The 21,066-nt window shown below is 37.4% G+C and overlaps 1 protein-coding gene across 2 annotated transcripts; it reads left to right on the top strand.

Annotated features, from left to right (window-relative positions):
- The first annotated feature begins 617 nt into the window (after positions 1 to 617).
- LOC119069718 (cadherin-23-like) lies at positions 618 to 20,743 on the top strand. Of its 2 annotated transcripts, none has more exons than XM_037173842.1 (34): positions 618 to 710; positions 7,485 to 7,675; positions 7,945 to 8,076; positions 8,144 to 8,234; positions 9,685 to 9,862; positions 9,918 to 10,087; positions 10,155 to 10,335; positions 10,394 to 10,475; positions 10,542 to 10,636; positions 10,696 to 10,875; positions 10,938 to 11,117; positions 11,175 to 11,368; positions 11,434 to 11,592; positions 11,682 to 11,745; positions 11,821 to 11,990; positions 12,055 to 12,221; positions 12,284 to 12,397; positions 12,699 to 12,759; positions 12,821 to 12,986; positions 13,063 to 13,198; positions 13,264 to 13,455; positions 13,518 to 13,721; positions 13,807 to 14,077; positions 14,131 to 14,261; positions 14,408 to 14,499; positions 14,563 to 14,689; positions 18,184 to 18,294; positions 18,361 to 18,542; positions 18,658 to 18,759; positions 18,957 to 19,155; positions 19,623 to 19,732; positions 19,806 to 19,960; positions 20,031 to 20,475; positions 20,552 to 20,743. In XM_037173842.1, exons 2-34 carry the CDS (start codon positions 7,603 to 7,605, stop codon positions 20,687 to 20,689), a joined length of 5,052 nt encoding a protein of 1,683 aa, XP_037029737.1. In that variant the 5' UTR covers positions 618 to 710; positions 7,485 to 7,602; the 3' UTR covers positions 20,690 to 20,743. The 2 variants fall into 2 exon arrangements, with proteins under 2 accessions (XP_037029737.1, XP_037029736.1); XM_037173841.1 differs by having other exon boundaries at positions 628 to 788; positions 7,488 to 7,675.
- Positions 20,744 to 21,066: the final 323 nt, after the last annotated feature.

The raw sequence follows: 21,066 nt of genomic DNA, 5'->3' as shown, positions 1-21,066 counted from the left end.
TTTAACTTACGTCACAGTTAGCTTCGGTGGTGGTGAGTGCGTTCTACGAGATGGTCTGTTGAAAATTGGAAAATTATGTGAGCGAAGTTCATATTTAAGAAATCAAAATTTTCAATGAAACAACGACAACGAATGAATCTCTTATGATAGGTTTGAGAAAAAGGCATCTCCAACGCAATTGATTCTAGCAGTTAAATAGATCATGTAGCCACCAAAGTAAGGGAATATTTGCAAGTGATATTTGCAATGACACTGCCCGATTACGAGAACTTCCTTTCACACCTATAGGTAACAGCTGGTTTATTGCGGTGTAAAAACTCGTACAAACTCTTCAACAAAGATCAGTAATATTTCTAAATTTGCACTAAAATACAGATATCCTGGTTGATTGGGTCTTCCATCCGGTTACTGTTTGAAAAGCAATTAAAAAAAGAGAGAAAAGAAACAAATTTTGTATCCACAGTGTAGGCTCCACACAAATTCAATTATATCACTCGGAAATTCTATTTGATGGCATTAATCATTGCCAATACTCGTACGTACTTTTTCACTTTTAAATTGAATGATAACACGTTATCAGTCCTCTGATAGTAGCAATAATAGATCAATAATTTTTGGTTGAAGAAAATTGCTTTTTCAGTCAATTAAAACGCGTCACATCGATAATACGAAGAAAATAAAAATAATTTTTGTAAAACAATCGCGTTGTATACAGGGAATAGTGCGACTCAATTAATAAGTTTTCATGGTTCGTTTACAGTTGTTGGGAGCCAAAATTCTCGATTAAGGTGAATTAGTTAATGATTTATTGTTTCCAGTTAATTAATTAATGTGAATCCGAGTCCGGTTCCGTGTTTAACGTGAATTGTCAATGCTATTATCTCTGCTGACCAATGAGCAAGCTGAACTTGCAGGAAGTATATCGTTAAAAAAGATTGTGCCTGAAGCCTATAACAGTGGACTGTCTCATAGACTCGTCTAAAAGAAATATGTGGAAATTAACGTTAAAATTTTGAACTTGGATTTAAAAAGTTGAAGGCAAGAGGATTCCAATCCTTGTCGTTTCTCAAATATGTTGGATCTGCATGACAGTGATCATAAACCTAGTGCTGTGGTAGTTAGATCGACATTTTATTGTTTCTAGCATTCAAGGTTGCATGCAAACCCAAGATAGCACCGAAGAAACGGTTGGATTTTCCAGATCTTACTAAAATCTACTGCATCATTCAACTATTTTATTACCCTCCCTATGCCAAAGTTAACCATTGTATAGCAGTTTGCCTCCTGCGAAAATGGTCCATTACATTAAGAATATTTTCGGCAAAATACATTGGATGCTACTAGTTGATTAATTCGTAAACAACTTTGCGATACTCGCAAACTCTCCGAAGTTTGTTTTTATCACAAAATTGCTATCTAATGAATTTCTTTCGCAGCATCCAATGTAATCTAACATTGTTGTGATTGTTGTCTACCTAGCCATCTGTAATAGCACATTACTATACAAGGGAAGTAAAGTGATATCTCGTATCCAGATGAGAAAAAGTATCCGAAGACGGCAGCCCGAGGTACTTTTACTCAATGAAAGTGTAAAACAGGTATGGTCTATTGTCCATCCGGAGGACATAAAAATTTGATTTTCGTACTAAAACGCACTCATTTTCATATTATTTTGACATAAAATGTGAGTGCGTTTAAGACGAATTCGCCGATCGACCATACCTGATCTAGACTTTCATTGCTTTTACTCATCGTGATACGAGATATCACTTTATTTCCAGTGTGCAGTATAACGTTTTACTGTTCGAGTGATGTAAAGGTTATTGCCTGTACATGTAATACCCTTATTACAAGCACCAGCATAAAAGAAGCTTTGTTATATAAGACAGTCCCGTTTGTCTTGTCAACTAATACGAAAAATTAGCTGCACAATTTGAGATTAGTGTATCTCCACTCTTCTACGAACTAATTTCAATATCAAGTACTCATTTCCTGAATTTAATCATGTTCGCAAAAAGTTTTTGTATTGTCTGTAAAATAGCGATAAAAACCACCATTGGAACACGTTTGATTAAATATTTCTTTTGTTGTTTCATAATTTAGCTGAATGGCAAGAAAGATACAAGTGTTAGGCTGATTAAAAACCGTTTTTAATCACAATGTCAACTAAGAGTTTTGATTATGCGCATGCATTGTTTTGTTGCAAAATTATAAGTAGTTATTTGGTAGACGCATTCAATCCGCACGAAGAAATGACTAACATTATGCGAAGATTCAGGACACTTTAAACTAATAACAAAAATGTGGTCTCGACCGAATCGACAAATCTAATCTAAAAAGCGCGAGCATAACGTTCATAGTTCGTAGCAAGTGGTGATTGATGAACTTTTTTTTGCTTTATCACAGTGTTCCTATCTTATATGGTATATTCGTCCAGTCAGTTGGCCTGTAGAGGCGCCACATTTTTTGTATAGTACTTCATTCTCACTGGACTATTTTTTTGTGTAACAACTTCACATTAATTCATTCCCATGAAATGTCACAGCAGTGCAGTTTATTCATGAAAAAATAATTCAGTGATACATGACAATACGTACTAAAAACATAAAAGTCTGAGACATTTCACATTTCACTATTCATTTGAAAACAACATTTTCCTATGTTAAAGGAAACTTCCATTGGCCTGTACAGTAGCCACAATTTTTTTTTTGGGTACTTCATTCGATGCGCTCTATTTTCTTCGGAAATAAGTTAACTTATTTCACCAGAAAATAGTGAATTCACTATGGTAACTGGTATATATGCAGTGAAGTTGGATCACATGAAAGTAGAGTGTTAACATTAGTAATATTATGACGAAATGTACTAGAAATGCAAGATAATTGTCCAGAAATCTATTACATTTGAGCTTAGGTGTCCAGACAACATTTCCCCACACTCCGCCACCCTACTTTCCATACAAACAAACATACTTTTGACGTGCAGATAAATTCAGCGTCATCCTTAACTAAATATGAAATGACAATCGAGCATCTTATTCTTATAATTCGCTAATGAGACATGCCATGTTTCTAATTTTAACTATTCATATGACGTAGAAAGTTTCAATACATGGTCTTATGAAGAACTGATAAACGATATGTATACGTCATTTTTTTTGGCTCTGAGCACCGCACTTCAAGCATGAGTGGTACTCTAAATAGAGTACTGAAACGGGACAGTGTATCAAAACATTTTGGCAATGTAAAAAAATCTTGAAAAAATTGAAAATTTGGCAGCTGTTACTCGAAGCACTTTTGCTTGAAGTGCTATGCTCTGAGGAATAATAGCTAAACAACGTTGAACTGTGTCTTGGAGTTCAGTTGCGAATAGAGCAATGAGAGTAAAAAATAGTGTGACGAATCAATCTAGACTGCCTAAAGTATATACCATTATTAATAGTCCATTAATTCCAAGGTTGTAAGCCCAAAGTTTACAGCCTTAATTAGTTCCTCTCTCCGTAGATATAGTGCCTCTTTAGCAGCATACCAGCAAAGTGACACAGATTAGAGGTTCTTTATGAAATATGTAAATATCTGAAGGTAGGGCAAAATTCGGAAAATACACTTTTTCGCTTTAAATATTCTATGAATGCGTTTCGAATTACAGCTCATCTCCAAGATAAAGGTTTTCTGTTAAGTATACGTATCTAAACCAATTACGTATAGCTTAGCTTACGTATGTACATATCTTACCTGTAAGACGTGATACTAACAAAATCATTTGTCGAACCAATTTCTATTGTGGAATAGAGTCAATACGCAAACATTTTCATCCGAACCTATTTTTGGAAAATTGATTTGCTAAAATTTTCCAACTTGTGGAAAATGTTTACAAAATCTGCTAAGATTAGGGTTCCCATTTTTCAATTTTGAAAAAGAGGACATTTCGGCATCAAAAAAGAGTACTAAAGAGGACGCCTTGACATTTAAAAAAAGAGGACGAAAAGTGAATTTCTGACACGTAATTACAGCAACTGTACATGCTCTTTGTGCAAATATTGTGTAATTTACACCAGTTCATGCTAAAAACAAAAAATTCTGTGTACAATATGCATGGAAATCTTCCTGATATTCTTTTGGATTCTTATCAGTGATAACATCCACTCCATATTACCTGAATACAGACTTCGTTTTACCTTATCCTTGCGTGATCTTTCGTATCTCACACACGCTACGCTGTTCTTGTAAACTAACTTTTATTTTAAGGTATGAAAAAATGAGGTGGTAAAGAATGCGAGCGGAGCGAGCGATTTTTTTTTTTTTGTGATGAAGATTTCGTTGTATTACCGTTCAGAGATTCTCTGACAGAGAAGATTATTAGTTAAATTCGAGCAGCGAAAATCTTTCGTTCTTTAGGTATGAGCTGCATCAAATTTACTTAAATAAGATGAAGAGCTGAAAAAAGAGCACAAAGACGACGTCTTCTTCAAAAAAGTGATGTTCTTAGAATTTTTGTAAAAAAGAAGAACGAGATGAAAAAAGAGGACTTGTCCTCTAAAAAGAGGACAAATGGGAACCCTACTAAAATTAGCCAAAAATAGGCCCTGGTTTTCATCGAATGTGAAATTGTCTTATCAAAAATTAATTTAATTTACTTTAGGTATACCTCCCTGTCAATGATACGTTATTGAAATAGTTAAAACAAAAACTTCGAACCAAAAAAAAAATTGTAAGTTTCCCAAACACATCACGTCAAAACTGCGTAATGAAAAAAATAAATAAACAAAAAAAGTCCGATTCTAAATCACAAAAAAAAATTATTTGAAAACATCAAAACTCAATTAAAAAGATTCTATCTGACGAAGAAAAGTGTGTACTCTGTCGTGAATGGCATTTTGTTTCAGCAATCTCGTTACAGTAAATATTGAAAGCCATTATGTGTTTAGCAAGATTCAGTGTCACAACCAATCGTTGTTGTTTTTTTCGAGTTGATTATTTGTTTCAAATTTAGTACTATACCAGGTCCATTGGCCACTTAATAAGCCTAATGTGAATTCTATTATAAAGAATCGTTAACCGACCAGCCGGCTGATGAACATATAATGACAAGATTTATTTAATTTGTACGTTTTGACAAAACGGTTTTGTTGTCATTTTTCCACAATCACATGCATTGCTTATTCATCAACGTATTCAAATTTACAAATCCATACATTTGTGATGTCAAGCCTCTTTACCTTTTCAACTTTGTCGTTTAATGTTCATTGATCTCTAGATGTGATACACTTTGCCATTTAGTACAATAAGAACGTCATACCTCGGTTGACCTTTCTTCTATTATTCTGATAACTTTAACATTTGAGGAAATCATTTATAGGAATGCTCTACAATCTATGTCACAACGGGAAAACATTTTCCAGCAACCTTGTCTGTTGTTTTATCAGTAAAACCGTTACATCTCTCGAGACCCGTGACGCTCTACACTCGCAACATCTACTGTCTAAAAAAGCATTTATCAACCAGTGGCATAAATAACTAATTTAACTTCGGTCTAGTGCTTAAATATCAATATTACAACACTTGTAACATAACATACCATTACACGGCTCATATTACGAAGAGAAGTGCCGAAAGTTATTCGAAACCATCAATTTTTAAAATAGGAATGATACAAAAAGAAAGGTTCCAAAACAGACGTCAAAAACTACAGAGTTATTGCCATCCAAACGATGCTCATGAAAGTCCATGATGTGGCCGTTAAACGTGAACTCAGTAAAATGATACAGCCGCAATTGAAAAGTGCTCAACATGGGTTCAGAGACAAGAGGTCAGTTGTGACGAATTTGTTAGGCCAGACTACGCTTGCACACAAAGCATTCGAACGGAACTGTCAATTGGATACATTCTATGGCGACTACAAGGCAGCATTCGACAAACTGATCATCATGCTGTTGATCATCAAATTTGCCAGATTTGGAATTGGTAAAGACACTGCAAGATGGTTGTGGCAATATTTGATCGGCCGTGTAAATTATGTTCAAATTGGAAAGTCGAAGTCCAGATTGTACGAGTCACCATCTGGAGTACCACCTGGAAGTTCTTTGGGACCAGTAATGTTCACCGTTTTCATTGATGACTTGGTCGACGTATTACACAATGGGCGATCATGTGATTGAACGCGTCGAAGAAATGAATGACTTGAGCGTCTTTTTCAACAGATGGTACCATCCTGGATATCACATCGAGCAAATGACGATGAAGGCTCGACAGATGGTTGGATGCATTAAACATTTTTCGAACGGAAATTTCACCAAAGAAACGCAAAGGATTCTCTATGTAGCGTACGTTCGTTCGAGATTGGAATTCGCTTCGACTATATGGAACCCAGCTGCACAGATATACATTGATGTCGTCGAGTCCATACAGAAACAATTCGTCATATATCTACTGGAAAGTCGTACTAATGCGACAACATATAGATTGGCTCCATACGAGGATCGGTGTAGGCTGCTGAATTTGCAAAGTTTGGAGAAGAGACAGAACAGTTGCAGATGCCGTGCTTGCCTTTGACATTTATAAGGGAAATATCAAGGATGACATCATTTCACCGAATTTTATACGGAATGAGAGCGTCTACGATCTTCGACACTCTACTCTGCAGCTACTGGTTGAACCGAGGGTGACGACCGTATATTTGTCGAATCAGCCAGTTGTACGGATGATAAAGTTAATCAATGAACATAAAGATGTAGTGACTAGGTGTAACGGCAGGACTTTATTTAAAAGTGAAATTATGGAAAAACGTTATGACGACGGACTGTGATGCTCTGATTGTGATGTAAAATTAAGTTTATTTATTGTGTAGTGTAAGTTTTGATGTATGCTATCATTGTTTTATTCAGCCAGTCTTGGCGGTGATAAATAAATTCATTCATTCATTGAGAGTACCACTCATGCTTGAAGTGCGTTGACAATTTATTTAAATTAAACCTGTACTGGAATATGCACAGATATTTTTGTGAAACAAAAGCACGTACTGCTTCGCCCATGTCGGAAATTCCCTGATTTCTCTGATTTCTCACATTTCATCACGAAAGTGGGATATTTTACGCGGGCTTCCACTTTTACCGACTTTATTCATCACTTTTCCGCAACATTTCACTCAGTTCGCAGCAGTATTAATTATACGTTTCTAAGCACGTTAACCAGGCAGGAGTGCTTGTTTGACTAGGGACCTGAATAATCTAGTAGCCCTTGATATTTTGCGAATAAAATTTTTCAATTTATGTCAGTGTTCATTTGAGTTCATTTGCATCCCATGTATTAGGTCCCATATTTGACGTTTCGAAAATGAACCGCTCCTGCCTGGTTTGTTTTACGCTGCCGTGCATATAGCGACTGCCAATTACTGAAACTATTTTATCTAATGAACGATATGCGTCGCAACTGAAAATGAATGAAAATTTCGTTACACATTTTTCTCAAACATTTTTTTTTTATTTCCAGATACTAATGAGGACCATTTATATGCAACAATTGTCGGTGAAACTCTTTCGTGCAACAATAATTATCCGATAATATTCCATACAAAATAAATTATTTAAAACTAAAATTGAAATTTATGATGACGCAATCGCGGGTAGTAATTATTTTAACAGTATTCTCATCAGTATTCTCAACAGTATTCGGTCAAGGTAAATTTAAACCGCTGACAAAATGACCATTTAATTTACTCAAATTAGTTTTCATGCTTCGGGGACGAAATTTACGTCAATTTTGGACTCTTTTTTTCTCGGGTTTTCGTCCCTCTGCATGACATAAGTACATACGCACCTGTCTTGGACGATTGATTTTAGGCACTTTCGCTTGTAGCCATCACTTCGTTCGGGCAACAACTCGCTAAATTGCCTGAAATCAATCCGTCCAAGATACATACGCAAATAACTATTGATGCTTTCTGTAGCATGGGTGAGTCCATATTTTCTGGATCCAAACACCACAGGAATAATGTTTGACCAATTCGTCAATTCGCAAAGAATTCGAATGTTGGAGGAATTGCCAAGGCCAATAAAACTGGCCATCATCAACTATGCCGGTAAATAAGGATTTGGGACACTTTTTTTTGTTGACAAAATTAAACAATCCTTATGGATCTCACATAGGCACTGGGACACCATACATTGGCGATTTTATAGATTTTACCGGCGGAGCAGCTAGCATACAGATGACTGTAACGAGAGATAATGGAGAATGGTAATTAGGTTTGCCTCAGAGATGAGTGGATTTAGGAAAAATTGCATGAACCGTAAATGCTTTGCAACTGTCCTCCAGTTTTCACTAATTTGAGGATTTGAATGAGAGTTGCTTGCTTATGTAAACCCATTCAATAGGCTGAAAATTCTTGAGTAGACACCTTAACACCTTAACATTTTGGATTGATTTTTTTACATTGCCGATAAATCCCTACAAATAATTTGCGGGGTTGTCACAATTGGAGTGTCACTTTTAGAATCAAAATGGGCTAGATTTAAACACGTCATTCACAGAACGTACGTTTATTAACTGAAAATTTCGATAAATAGTCATTTGCGCACGGCTAACTTCGATAATGTCACATTTATTCTCGGAAAACTTCAATAATTTCTCATTTATTCACTGAAAATTGACAAATTCTTGACAGTGTACTAGATTTGTGTTTTATTTATGGGTAATATGAATGAGTGACGGTGTCATGGCGTGTTTATGTTTCAGTTTGATTTTTTAAATTTGGTTTTTATGGTGATTATGACATTACAGGAGATAAAACCTTGTTCCTAACACGGTAGTAAATGGGGGTTTTGCGCACACGATGTGTTGCCGAACTCGCTTCGCTCGTATCGGCAATCTCACAGCTAGTGCGCAAAACAATCCCATTTACTACCTTATTATGAAAATAGCTATTTTCTCTATAGGGTTGTTAAAAGCAATCTTATTGTAAGTCAAAGATTTTTGACTATTGTTTCACTTTTTCTAAAAAAAATAGTTACCTACAGTGAACGACATCTCAAATGACAGTGAGACATTTGAGATGTCGTTCACTGTAGGACTAAAAGTATTTTTTAGCGTATAGAGTGTTTAAGTGAGAGAGATGGCGAAATGACAACCTATTGTTCCATCTCGGGGTCTGCTGTCAGATTCTTTTATATTATCGATGACAGCAGACCCCGAGTTGATTTTCCATCTCGCTCTACTTAATAGGCCTTGCAGTTCTTTCTTAAAGACAGGAATCATGATTTGTTAGTTTGAATAAAAAACACAATACATGCAACCGTACACGCACACATCTTAGAAATTTGGAGGCTAGTTTGACGTTGGTAGAATGAGTGTTCGTGCTAGTAGCAGTGCTATGAATATGTCTAATAATTATTTAATTATGTTGTGATTAGAATTCTTAAAAATAGCCCAATTTTGACTGTAATTTCGGTAATTTTAGACCAATTGAAAAGGTATATAATTTAGAATGTTCCCAGTTGAATTCTCTATTCTAAAAAAAAAGATGGCGTCACCTTCCGAAATGGCAGATGACCAGAAATGAGATTAAATTTGCCGCCCATTTCTCCCTCTGAATCTCGTCATAAAAAGTCAATTTTCGGAAGTAGTCGCGAAACCTGGTATCTGATATCTAACATATCACCTGGTTGATAAACAAATGATTTTTTATTAGGGCAATATTCATTGAAAACCGACAAGATTACGAGAATCCAAACCAACAAAGTTATGAGTTCGTGGTGGGCATCCGCGACGATATCACTGCGCCAACGGATATACGAATTTTGATCCGAGTAATGAATATATTCGATAACGATCCAACGATCATATACGATGGGCCATGTAAAGCGAAGGTAGCTATTTTAAAGAATGCTTAACCTCTGATCTGACCGGCATGTCTCGTTTTAGGAATTACATGCAAATTATGACACAAATTGTAAATTTCAAGTGTACGATGCTGACGGTTTGTTAGACAATGACATTCGAATCGAAATCGAAGGAGACTACAATGAGACTGAACACTTTGAATTCAGAGATCCAGTGGATGTGGATAGCTACACCAGGGAATACACCCTATTGTAATCGCATGTGATGAACTCCATATTTGAGATTGACTGACCCGATTTCCCTTACATTTTTACATAGCGTTACCAACGAGGTCCGATATGTTGACAGAGTGCTGTACAATTTCAAAACTCATGTCTATGACATTGCCGACAACAAGGGATCGGTAACAACAATAGTAGAAATTGAGGACATACCCAGCGAAGATCCAATATGGGTGACACCATTTGCGACGCTTCGTTTCGACGAAAAGACGACGCAGGTAATAAATCTTTCAAATATTTGCAGTAACTAGGAATGACGATTCCGCTGGATTTTAGTCGAAATCAGTGAAAGCAATCGATGGTGACACCGGCCTAAATGAGCCGATACATTACAGGCTAGCCTTCCACAGTGGTGACTGTAAGTGTGACGAATCAAGTGCTAAAATGATCCAACTTTGAAAGTCTTATTCCGTATCATATTCAGACAGTGAATACGTATCCGTTGAAGAAACTACCGGTCTTATACACATCTCGGAAATAGACCGAGATGCTTTGAAACAGGAAGTATTTCCATTTCATGTAAGTAGTGGAACTGGTGGACTCGTAGGGAATTTTTGGCCTAAATGTTTTGCTTTAAGGTGATTGCATACAAGTGGAACAATGAAAGCTGGGCTATAACCGGAGAAGCTGTGCTAATTGTGGACGATGTTAATGACAATTATCCAGAAATTGAAATCGTTCCCGATTTAATTGAATTCGACGAAAACAGATATCTGACTCTTGCACTGGAAAGGTTCATTATTAATGACATTGATTTGGTGAGACCGTAGCAGGACTAGAATGAAAATCCGAAAGACTAACGATTCAAATACCTTCGCAGGGAATCCACGCTACATACGATGTCAGCCTACTTAGTAGTAGTGGCTCGCTGATCAATTACGCCGAACCATTCAGTGTGATTCCGACAAGAGGTTACCAGGAATCCGCTTTTACGATTTCGGTCATAAACACGGCCAAGCTCGACTTTGAGGATGAAGAGTGGCAGACCTTCGTGATCATTGTAGGCGGTAGTTTTGTGTATTTTCGAGTCAGTGACTGATTCGAATCCAAATTTCAGATCAAATCACAGGAGGAAGAGTTCACCGAACACAATCGAACATTTGAACTGAACGTAAAACTGAAGAACTGGAACGATGAGTTCCCCATCTTCAATAACACCGAGTACATGATCGACGTGTTGGAAACAGTTGAAGCAAATGAAATATTAACATCGATAGCGGCCACCGATCGTGACATTGGCGATGAAGTGATGTGAGTGCTTGTGCGCCGAAACATAATTCTGAAATCCATTAAACGACAACTCTCCTATTTAACAGTCACAGAATAGTGGGAATGACCGAATTACTCATCTCACGTGAGGGTACAATTTCAACGTTGCGGAATGATACATTTGATTACGAGACACAAACTCAGGTGTTGGTACAAATCCAAGCAACTGATACACTCGAAACATATCCCGGAGAGAAATTGAACAGGTACGCGGTCCATCAATTTCGTTCTCTTCCTCTCCGACTAAAAATTTCTTTGCTGAGTTTCTGAGTTTCTTTGTCAATTTTCCTTGCAGTGCATATGCTCAGCTTATAATAAATGTAATCGATGTAAATGACGAGACTCCTCAAATACGAATGGTAAGTCTGACGCATGGTACCTCCACCGTGAGAGATAAAATACTGTTGAGTCTCAAGCAATAACGAATTTCACAGCCTCGACAGTCTCCGTCAATCGAAGAAAATTCAATCGGAGGTGTTATTGTCACTGATGGCATTATAGCTACCGATCCGGACACAACAGCGGATCTAGAGTTTTCGATCAATTGGGAATTGTCTTATGCCACGAAGTCCGGTCAGGAGGCTAATCAGACGCTCTATGAAAAGTGTGTATCTTACTGCCACGACTGTGTACGAACATTAGTCAATTTTCAATATTTCTCCTTCCAGCTGCTTCATAATCGAAGCTGATAAGACTGATCATAATCGGGTCATTGGACATCTGAAAGTTAATCCAGACTTTCCGATTGATATTGACTACGAAGAGTACGAAGTGTTGTATTTAGCCATCTTTGTCACTGACTTGAACCAAGTGGTCAACGAGGGCACTGCTGATGGTATATATTTCGCTCAAACGGAGGTCGGAATTTTTTTACTGAAATTCTGAGTCATTTTTCAGCTGTACTAACCGTTCGAATAGAAGATGTCAACGACAATGAACCGATGTTTATTCTGGACACATTGAATACGTTAAGAAGTGTGGTTGAAGAAGCAGCGTCTGGGACATTGATCGGTAAGCCAATTATATTTTGGATGGGTTAGCATCGTTCGAAATATCATCTCGACAATCACCAGAAGTCGGATGAGCTAATTTTCACAGCTAACACTTAACGTTAGCAGTTTGCGAACTGGAAAAAATTTCTGTAATTTGAACTGACGATTCTCAAGCCGTAAATTGCAATTCCTTGAGACCCATAGTTCCTCGAGGCCTACAGGTCCTCTAGAACTACACTATTCTCGGCTCGAAGAGACATAACTTCAACCTGTGACTCCATCAACTTTGGTCTCTCAATCTTTCATTTCCTCCATTATAGGTACAATATTCGCCCAAGACATCGACGGACCAGAGTTCAATGTTTTCAAGTATTCGATTAAGTGAGTTTGATTGTTCCAAATGATTTACAATACTCGGAACTACAAAATCGTTCATCCACAGACCATCATCCGAATCGACACCGGACGATCTCGTCGAAATCAACGAAGATAATGGTGTCATTACAGTGCGAGATGGTGCTATTATTGACTGTGATGGCGATCCGAAAATCTATGACCTTGTCTATACAGTCACCCTAAACGACAGTTTGTGGATAACAGAGGGCGAAGTAGGTGAAAATTTGGACAATTTGCTTTTGTCTCTTAAAAAAGTCAATTACGACACCGGCGGTTCTATGTTTATAGATCAGAATCAACATAATCGACATCAACAACAAATATCCGTTTTTCGGGGAATTTGAAGTTGAAGTTAGTATCTACGAGAACGCAACTACTGGCGATGAAATCCAGATAATCTTGACATCGGACATGGATCGAGATCGTAGGCTTTGCATTTACTCACTGCAAACCAGTCATCCAAAACAAATAATTTTTTCGTCCAAACAGCGCCACATAACATAACCCACTTCATGATCAACTTCCTGCAATTCCCGAATTTGGGCCGCTATTTCGGAATCGACGAACTTAGTGGTCAGCTATCGGTTAAATTGCAAGGAGATGCCGTTTTGGACAGAGACAACGGCGAAGACACTCACGACATTCACATCAACATTGAAGATAATTATCAGGGCAATGGCAGTATGAGCGACTTTTATGATTTTGTTTTTGAATTCTCGCATTGTATTCCATCCATTGTACAGGAACCAATCAAGACAGCACAATGCTTCGGTTAATTCTTCTCGATGTAAATGACAATGCGCCCATTATGCCAGAGCTCCAACCGACGATTTCAGAAAATGCCCAAATTGGTGATAGAATCGTGACTGGCTTCTACGCCCCGGACATTGACGATCCGGCGACACCGAATGCACAAGTGGAATACAGAATTGTATCGGTTGCCGCAGGTAAACCAACCCTTCCACCCGGGATTCTATCATTCTATCATTCTATTCTCAATGACTCAACTCTGCATTCTTAACAACCATTTAGGAGGCGACAATGCCGAACAAATACCGGATGCTAGCGACATTTTCGAAATACGAAATTATGATCTCAAATACTGTGACATTGTGGTCAAACAACTGCTGAAAGGCTTCTACGGAATGTGGCTGGTAACCATCGAGGCGTATGATCACGGGCACGAGTTTACAACACAGTTGCAATTGAAGTCCGAGAAAACGTATCAGTTTGTCATCAATCCGTTTAACTATATGGCACCCGAATTGGTCTATCCCTTGTCGGGCAAAGCCCATCGACTGAGGTATGTCATATGGCGATTACGGGAGAATCATTTTACTAACGAAATTTGACCAGCTACGATAATCAACAACTGAACAGACCGTTACTTCTTGCCGACAATACGCCCGTTCCAATGTTCGAAGCTAGAGATGATGACGGTGGCGATTTCGGCAAAATTACATTCGAAATTGCCAGTTATGGTGGAGGTAAGTTGTGGTCATATTGTTTCTGTATGGTGGTGTATGGACCGTAAAATAGTAAATCTATGATCTCGGCTCGAATTGGTCATTGGCGCCACTCTTGTCCTGAATTCATTTCTAACGTTTCTTTCAATAATTATTGCGATTTGAAGGTGACGATGCATCGTACTTCCGGATTGTAGAGGAGACTCGTAACAAATCACAAATTTATTTACAAAAGCCAATTGAAGCGCGATTTTATCAGGTAAATACTTTGATAATGGTCGTACGAGCCAAAATAGAAACCTCAACTGCTTGATTAACTTAGCTGAACGTAAGGGCGTCTGACGGTGGACCAAGAACATCAGAATGGGCGATGGGAGTTTTGTTCATTTTCCTTGATTTGACTGGAGAACCATTTTTTGATATGCCGACCTTTGAAACCAATTTTACAGGTAAGAAATCGACGACAGACGGCGACAAGAAGTGCCCAGTTGTACATAGAATATATCATCAAGACTCGATGATTAAGTTGACGACACAGTTACTGTCAGCCGAATTTATGTCTAATTTTGTTTCAGCTGTTTTACCAACTGGTCCACTCATACAAACACACTGCTTATACATCTTCACACGGGTTTTATGTCACACGGCCCACGCATGGTAACACTGTATAAACATTGTGGTTGAATGAGAGGACAAGCTCTAGTAAAGCAGCTGAAGCAAATGCAGACACAAAGATGTTGGCTATTTTCATGTTCCTAAATGGAAACTTTGCACAATAGATGTGAATACCTAGGTTCTAGTTTAGGCACAAATTGGGACAAGGTTTTTTGTACAGTATTAGCATCCTCATTTCTGTATACGTCACTTTCACGCACTAGTGTATGAAAATCCATTTCCGCACTACTATGATCGCGCTACTGATCCGGAAAGCATTTGTCAGCAAGAGAACATTTTCAATTTAAATACCATTTCACCATTTTTATTCGACCAATATATGGGCTAGGTAAGTAACGGTACAAGTTACAGAATTTATAACGCCAAACAAGGCTAGTTGTGGGCGTATCTGGTATCTAGGGTGCACGGACAAAATAACTCCGGTCAAAATAACACCGACAAAATAACTCCGGAAAAAATCACCCCTACAATTGTCGACAAATAAAAAAAAAGGAAATGAGGAAACATTGAAACATGTGTAACAGTGTGAGTAGATTCGGGTATATTCAAGTCTATCGAGTATATCATGTCAAGTATATTCGAGTATATCGAAAATAGCTCAGCATATCGACATCGACTATATCCAACTATATTTAAATATGTCCGAGTATACTCGAGTACATCGAGTATATTCGACTATTCGACTTACTCGACTATATCCTAGTATATTCGACTATATCCGAGTGTATCCGATTGTATCCGACTATATCTGAGTATTTTCAACTATTCGACTGTATCCGACTATTCGACTGTATCCGACTATTCGACTATATCCGACTATTCGACTATATCCGGGTATATCGGAGTATATTCGACTATTCAATTGTATCCGTGTATCCGAGGATTTTCAACTATTCGACTATACTCGAGACTATTCGACTGTATCCGGCTATTCGATTGTATACAAGTATATTCGACTATATCAGAGTATATTCGACTATTCGACTTAGTCGACTATTCGATTGTATCCGAGTATATTCGACTATATCCAAGGATTTTCAACTGTTCCACTAACCCGAGAGTATTCGGCTATACTCGACACTATTCGACTATTCGACTATATCCGAGTATTTTCAACTATTCGACATATCCGAGTATATTCATTGATTTATATTAATAGAAATTGAATAGAATTTATGTCAATCCACGCGTTTAGTGTCATGGTTTGTAGCACTGCATAAAAAAGCGGTCGAATCCGATATTTTGAATTTTTGTATGGGAATTCGCATTCAAACGTTGATATCTCCGTTGTTTTTAAAGAATAAGAGCCAGATTTTGCTAGGTTTGCATCTGTTATGGAGTTTTATCGATTGGCATACTCATTTGTGTAAAATGTTGACTAAAAATTTTCTTCTAATTATTTTATTGCCTGCCCCATGCGAAAATTGACTATTACACGGCTGTTTACCCCCTGCGAAAGTGATCCATTACACTAGGGATATTTGGGGTTTATTTCAAGTTGACAGTTCTTTCAAGTAAAATTTGCCTTGCTTTCATTTTATCTTTTTTGTTGAATGAATCGATCGATCGAAAAAGAATGTAAGAAATGTCGTTAAAATAACATTTTTTTGATAAAAATATTGATCGATGAACACAGTTATTTCAGAAAAACTTGTTATGCAAGTAATCTGGTTACAACATACTTTTAGAAGAATTCGCAACACAGAATTGTCGGCCATATTTATTGTAACAATAATTTTGATGTTCCGAAGTAACACTTTATGGCCACATATTTCGTTGTATTTTTCACTTGTAACACTAAATGCTTTTGCTTATAGTAAAAACACTACACTTTGTTGCACATTTTTTTGAAAACATTAAAAAGGACTAACAAAATAATTGCACAAACAATGCGTCTTCATCGATACTAACTGCGAAAAACTATTCAATGTCAACATGTCACCAACGCAATTGCAACTACTGTTGCGACAATACTAATGTAACACGAGTGCTGTTTTCGGGATCAATTTTTTAGGAGACGTGTAGCGTGTGAGCCGATTTCGTCAGCACACTAGATTTGTTTGTAAACGTTTTATCGGAAGATTTATTTTTGTTTTGTTGGTGTTGGTTTATTGAGATACTGAATTTATGTAGAATTTCTTCAGAACAGCCGTGTAATAGTCAATTTTCGCATGAGCAGGCAATAAACCAGAATACGTTGGATGCTGCGACGTAATTCATTGCTCTCGGACACAATTTTGTGGAACTCGCAAACTCACTCGCCTTCGGCTCGGATATGCAAACTCTACACTTGCCTCGAAAACAGTTACCGAAGCTTGTTGCTCAAAAACCTACTCGTGAGTTTGCTCGTATCACAAAATTGTGTCCTTGTGTAATGAATTACTTTCGCAGCATCCAACGTAATCTACTATTACACAAATGAGTATGCCAATCGATAAAACTCCATAACAGATACAAACCTAGCAAAATCTGGCTCTTATTCTTTAAAAACAAGCAATATTGGGCGTTTTTTAAATATTAGATTTTTGTTTATTTTTGATATCTCTCCTCCAGAATCCATTTTCATAAATGTACGACCGCGCTCTGAGAAAACTGCAGTTTATGAAAATGTCGTTAAATTGCTGACTTTTCTGGTCAAACGATTGCGACCAAAACTAATTTTTACGTAAAGCTAACACATTCGTGGTCGTTATTCAGCTAAGTACCGATGCCTCTTAAAAAGAGCATCGTAGGCACGTAAGCATATTTGGAAAGGAGCTCAAAAAATGAAATTTCACTTTTCTTGTAATTCGCTAATGAGACATGTCCCTGTGCATCTAACTATTCACTTAACAGGTTTCAGATGATATCCTTCCACCAGAATCCGTTTTCAAAAAAATAGGACCGCAATAACGGCCACGACTGCGTTAGTTTTCAATAGAAAATAGATTTAGTTATAGCAGTTCATTTTCTAAGAGCTGGTCAAACAACCACCACCAAATCTATTTTCTGTTGAAAGCGAACACATTCGCGATAGTTATTGTCAGCTAATAATTCGACAAAAATAACTGTGCTTTTCGCAGTGATGGTTAGAGGGGTGATTTCCAACGCGATTGTTAAATCCTTCATCAGAAAATGGCATTATCGACGTAACAAAAGTTGTTTTACATGACAACAACAACACATTTCTCGATGAATTCCATACGAATGATCCAACATCGTTTAAATTTAGAAAATTTACACCACTTTCAATCCACAAACATTGAACGTGTTTTGCATTAATTTACAGAGAACGTGACCGGATTAGCAGAGACACAGATTATACCCGAAGCGGTTGATCCGAAAAACATTGGCCTTGAGAATGAAGATGATAAATTTATGATTTACTATTTCATTGACAGTAAGCCTGACTCCGTAAATGATTATCCGTTTTTGATTCAAAGCTTTTTCATTTGATAAAAATTAGCCGAGTACCGACCGGACGATGCTCGACTATTTGAATTGGATCGAGTGACGCGAGTATTACGATTGACAACGGAATTGGATCGTGAAGAGATTGATAATCATCAAATTCGTATAATCGCTACCAATAACCTGAATGGGCCAGAGAATGCGAAGGAGAGTTCATTGCTGCAAGTATTTATATCGGTTCGTTTGTTTTGTTTTTCTTTTCTCTTTATCTTCAGTTACACAATTTAAAGCAACTTAATCCTCCATTCAACTAAGCACCAAGAATATAATTTACATGAAATGACTAATTTAGGTAAATGATGTAAATGATAATCCTCCAAGCTTTGAGCAGAAATTGTATGGTGCTGGCATAACACCGACGGATTGGTTAACTAAAGAAATCTTAACTGTGACGGTAAGCATACGTTGTATTACATTATCGTCATTATACTGGAAAATTATTATTTAACTTAATGAAAAGATTGCGCTTATGTTGTTGATGTGACTGCTTATTGTCTATGTAGTCAACCCGAAAACGACCAAAATTTTATGCAAATAATTTTAGACAAAATTTCCATAATTCATCACACCAAATAATGTATTCATGTTTAGGCTAACGATCCGGATTTGAATGATGTAATACGGTACAGGATAGACGATGATGGCATCACGGCTAAAGGAGACTATTTGGGTAACGTAGAGAGTACGGCATTCACTTTGGAACGTGATACCGGTGTACTTAGGCTAAACTTCGAGGTGTTGGCAGTAATGAAAGGATATTTCGAATTCAAAATTGTGGCCTACGATTTGGGTAAGTTTGGAAAATCGTTTCAGTATTTTAACAGACACTGATGGAAAGGGGTATACCGAGGACCACCAGTGGATTGAAATAATTGTGGGTGTTAGTCCGAGTTTCGTTTACGTACCGTTTTACGAGATCTTTACGTACGTTGCTATTTATTCCGCTCTTTGCTACGAGTGTCGGAGTAACTTAAATTTCATCGCGTGGTCATTAAACGTTTCAGAGCGACAATAGTTATTTTCGCATGCTGAAAGGCTTCTTTAAACGAATGGCTTGAGATCACTTTATCAACGATAATAGACTGTTTCCGCTCAGATATGCGAAGAAAGGGCAATACTTATTGTTACCGTCGTCGTACCCGTTTAGTCTTTCGTCTTTTCTTTCGATCGTTTGAGAGTGCGCTTGTTACAGTTGTACTTCTTGGTAGTTTTACCCTACATAGGATTTCACATGTAAATTTTAACAATCATTTACAGAGAATCACGAAGACGTATGCGACGTAAAAATATTCATAATAGCCGATTCAGCTAGAGTTACGTTCGTGCTGCTGAATGAAAAAGCAAGTGTGGAACATCACAGAGCATATGTAAGACTTGCACAAAACGAAAGCAAAAAAATTCTTCTTCTTCAAGTGGGTTTTCTTTATCGATTGACACTAGGTCGCCCAAACGTTATCTCGCTTCTATGAATATGAATGCTACATTGACGACATCCAGCCGCATATACTTAACGAACAGCCACAGGATGGAATTACAAATGTGCGAGTTCACTTTATCAACAACAGTGAAGCCATTGAAGCTAATGTGATTTTGTCGTGAGTTTCCCTGTCGACAATTCCGTTTTTTTTTGTAATTGATACAATCACTCTGTGCCTAACCTTCCAGTCGATCCGGTGACATTGCGTTCATAACGAATCTTAAAACCGCACTACTTCAAGAATCCATCAATCTATTGGATGTTCCCAATAGCGATTATCCCGATACCGTTGCTAACATGGAGCGCATCGTTCGCATCATTCTCATTGTCGTCGCCGTAATTCTAGCAGCACTGTGCTGTTCGCTGATCGTTGCTTATTGCATCAAGACTAGAAGTTTAAACAGGCAGCTGAAAGCTTTGTCTGCGACTGATTTCGGGTCGACCGAATCGAATCTGAATCGTCGCGAGGCGCCCACAACGAACGTATTTTCGGTGGAGGGTTCGAACCCTGTGCTGAATAACAACGATTTGGACAAGGGAATCTTCGACAATATGAGCGTGATTTCGGAATCGTCTGATGATTCGGACTTTGTTGGACTGGACAATGATCCGACATTTGCGCCGAATAAACGAGTGAGTGTTTTCTTCCCGGTTTTGCCGGTAGACAAATTTTGATTTTTTTTTATTTCGTCCGGAAATATCTTTAAAGGAAAGTACAAATGTTGCGGTGGTAAATGGAATCAACGGGAAATTGGGTAACATTAACCTGCAGGATGATTTCGATAATTACATGAACGAAAGTAAAAAAAGTTCCAAAAATTCAGATTTTGGATTTTCTAAATTTTAATTTTTTTATTTTAACGAAAAAGTAAAACTTGTATTTATATCACACACAAAAAAATTGCTTTTACTTGTCTCAAGACCAGTCGGAAAATTTAGAAAAATTGTCCTAAATTTTGGGATGACAGATGATTCCTCTGGCACTTCCCAACTTCCATCGGATTTTTTGATAGATTTGGGTTATTTTCGATATAGGTCAGGTGTTCCAAGGTTGGTTCCTAAATTTTGGGATGACAGATGATTCGTCTGGCACTTCCTAACTTCCATCGGATTTTTTGATAGATTTGGGTTATTTTCGACATGAGTAAGATGTTCCAAGATTGGTTCCTAAATTTTAGGATGACACATGATTCCTCTGGCACTTCGTAACTTCCATCGGATTTT

The sequence above is a fragment of the Bradysia coprophila genome, assembly GCF_014529535.1.
Source record: "Bradysia coprophila strain Holo2 chromosome X unlocalized genomic scaffold, BU_Bcop_v1 contig_39, whole genome shotgun sequence".
Taxonomy (NCBI): Eukaryota; Metazoa; Arthropoda; class Insecta; order Diptera; family Sciaridae; genus Bradysia; species Bradysia coprophila.
This window is presented reverse-complemented; position numbering and strand designations above follow the sequence as displayed.

Coding starts and splice junctions, on each gene's coding strand:
- LOC119069718 (XM_037173842.1), top strand. CDS start 7,603: ATGATGACGCAATCGCGGGTAGTAATTATTTTAACAGTATTCTCATCA. Junction 10,476..10,541: donor AGCCTTCCACAGTGGTGACT/GTAAGTGTGACG, acceptor TATCATATTCAG/ACAGTGAATACGTATCCGTT. Junction 18,543..18,657: donor TGCTGCAAGTATTTATATCG/GTTCGTTTGTTT, acceptor TGACTAATTTAG/GTAAATGATGTAAATGATAA.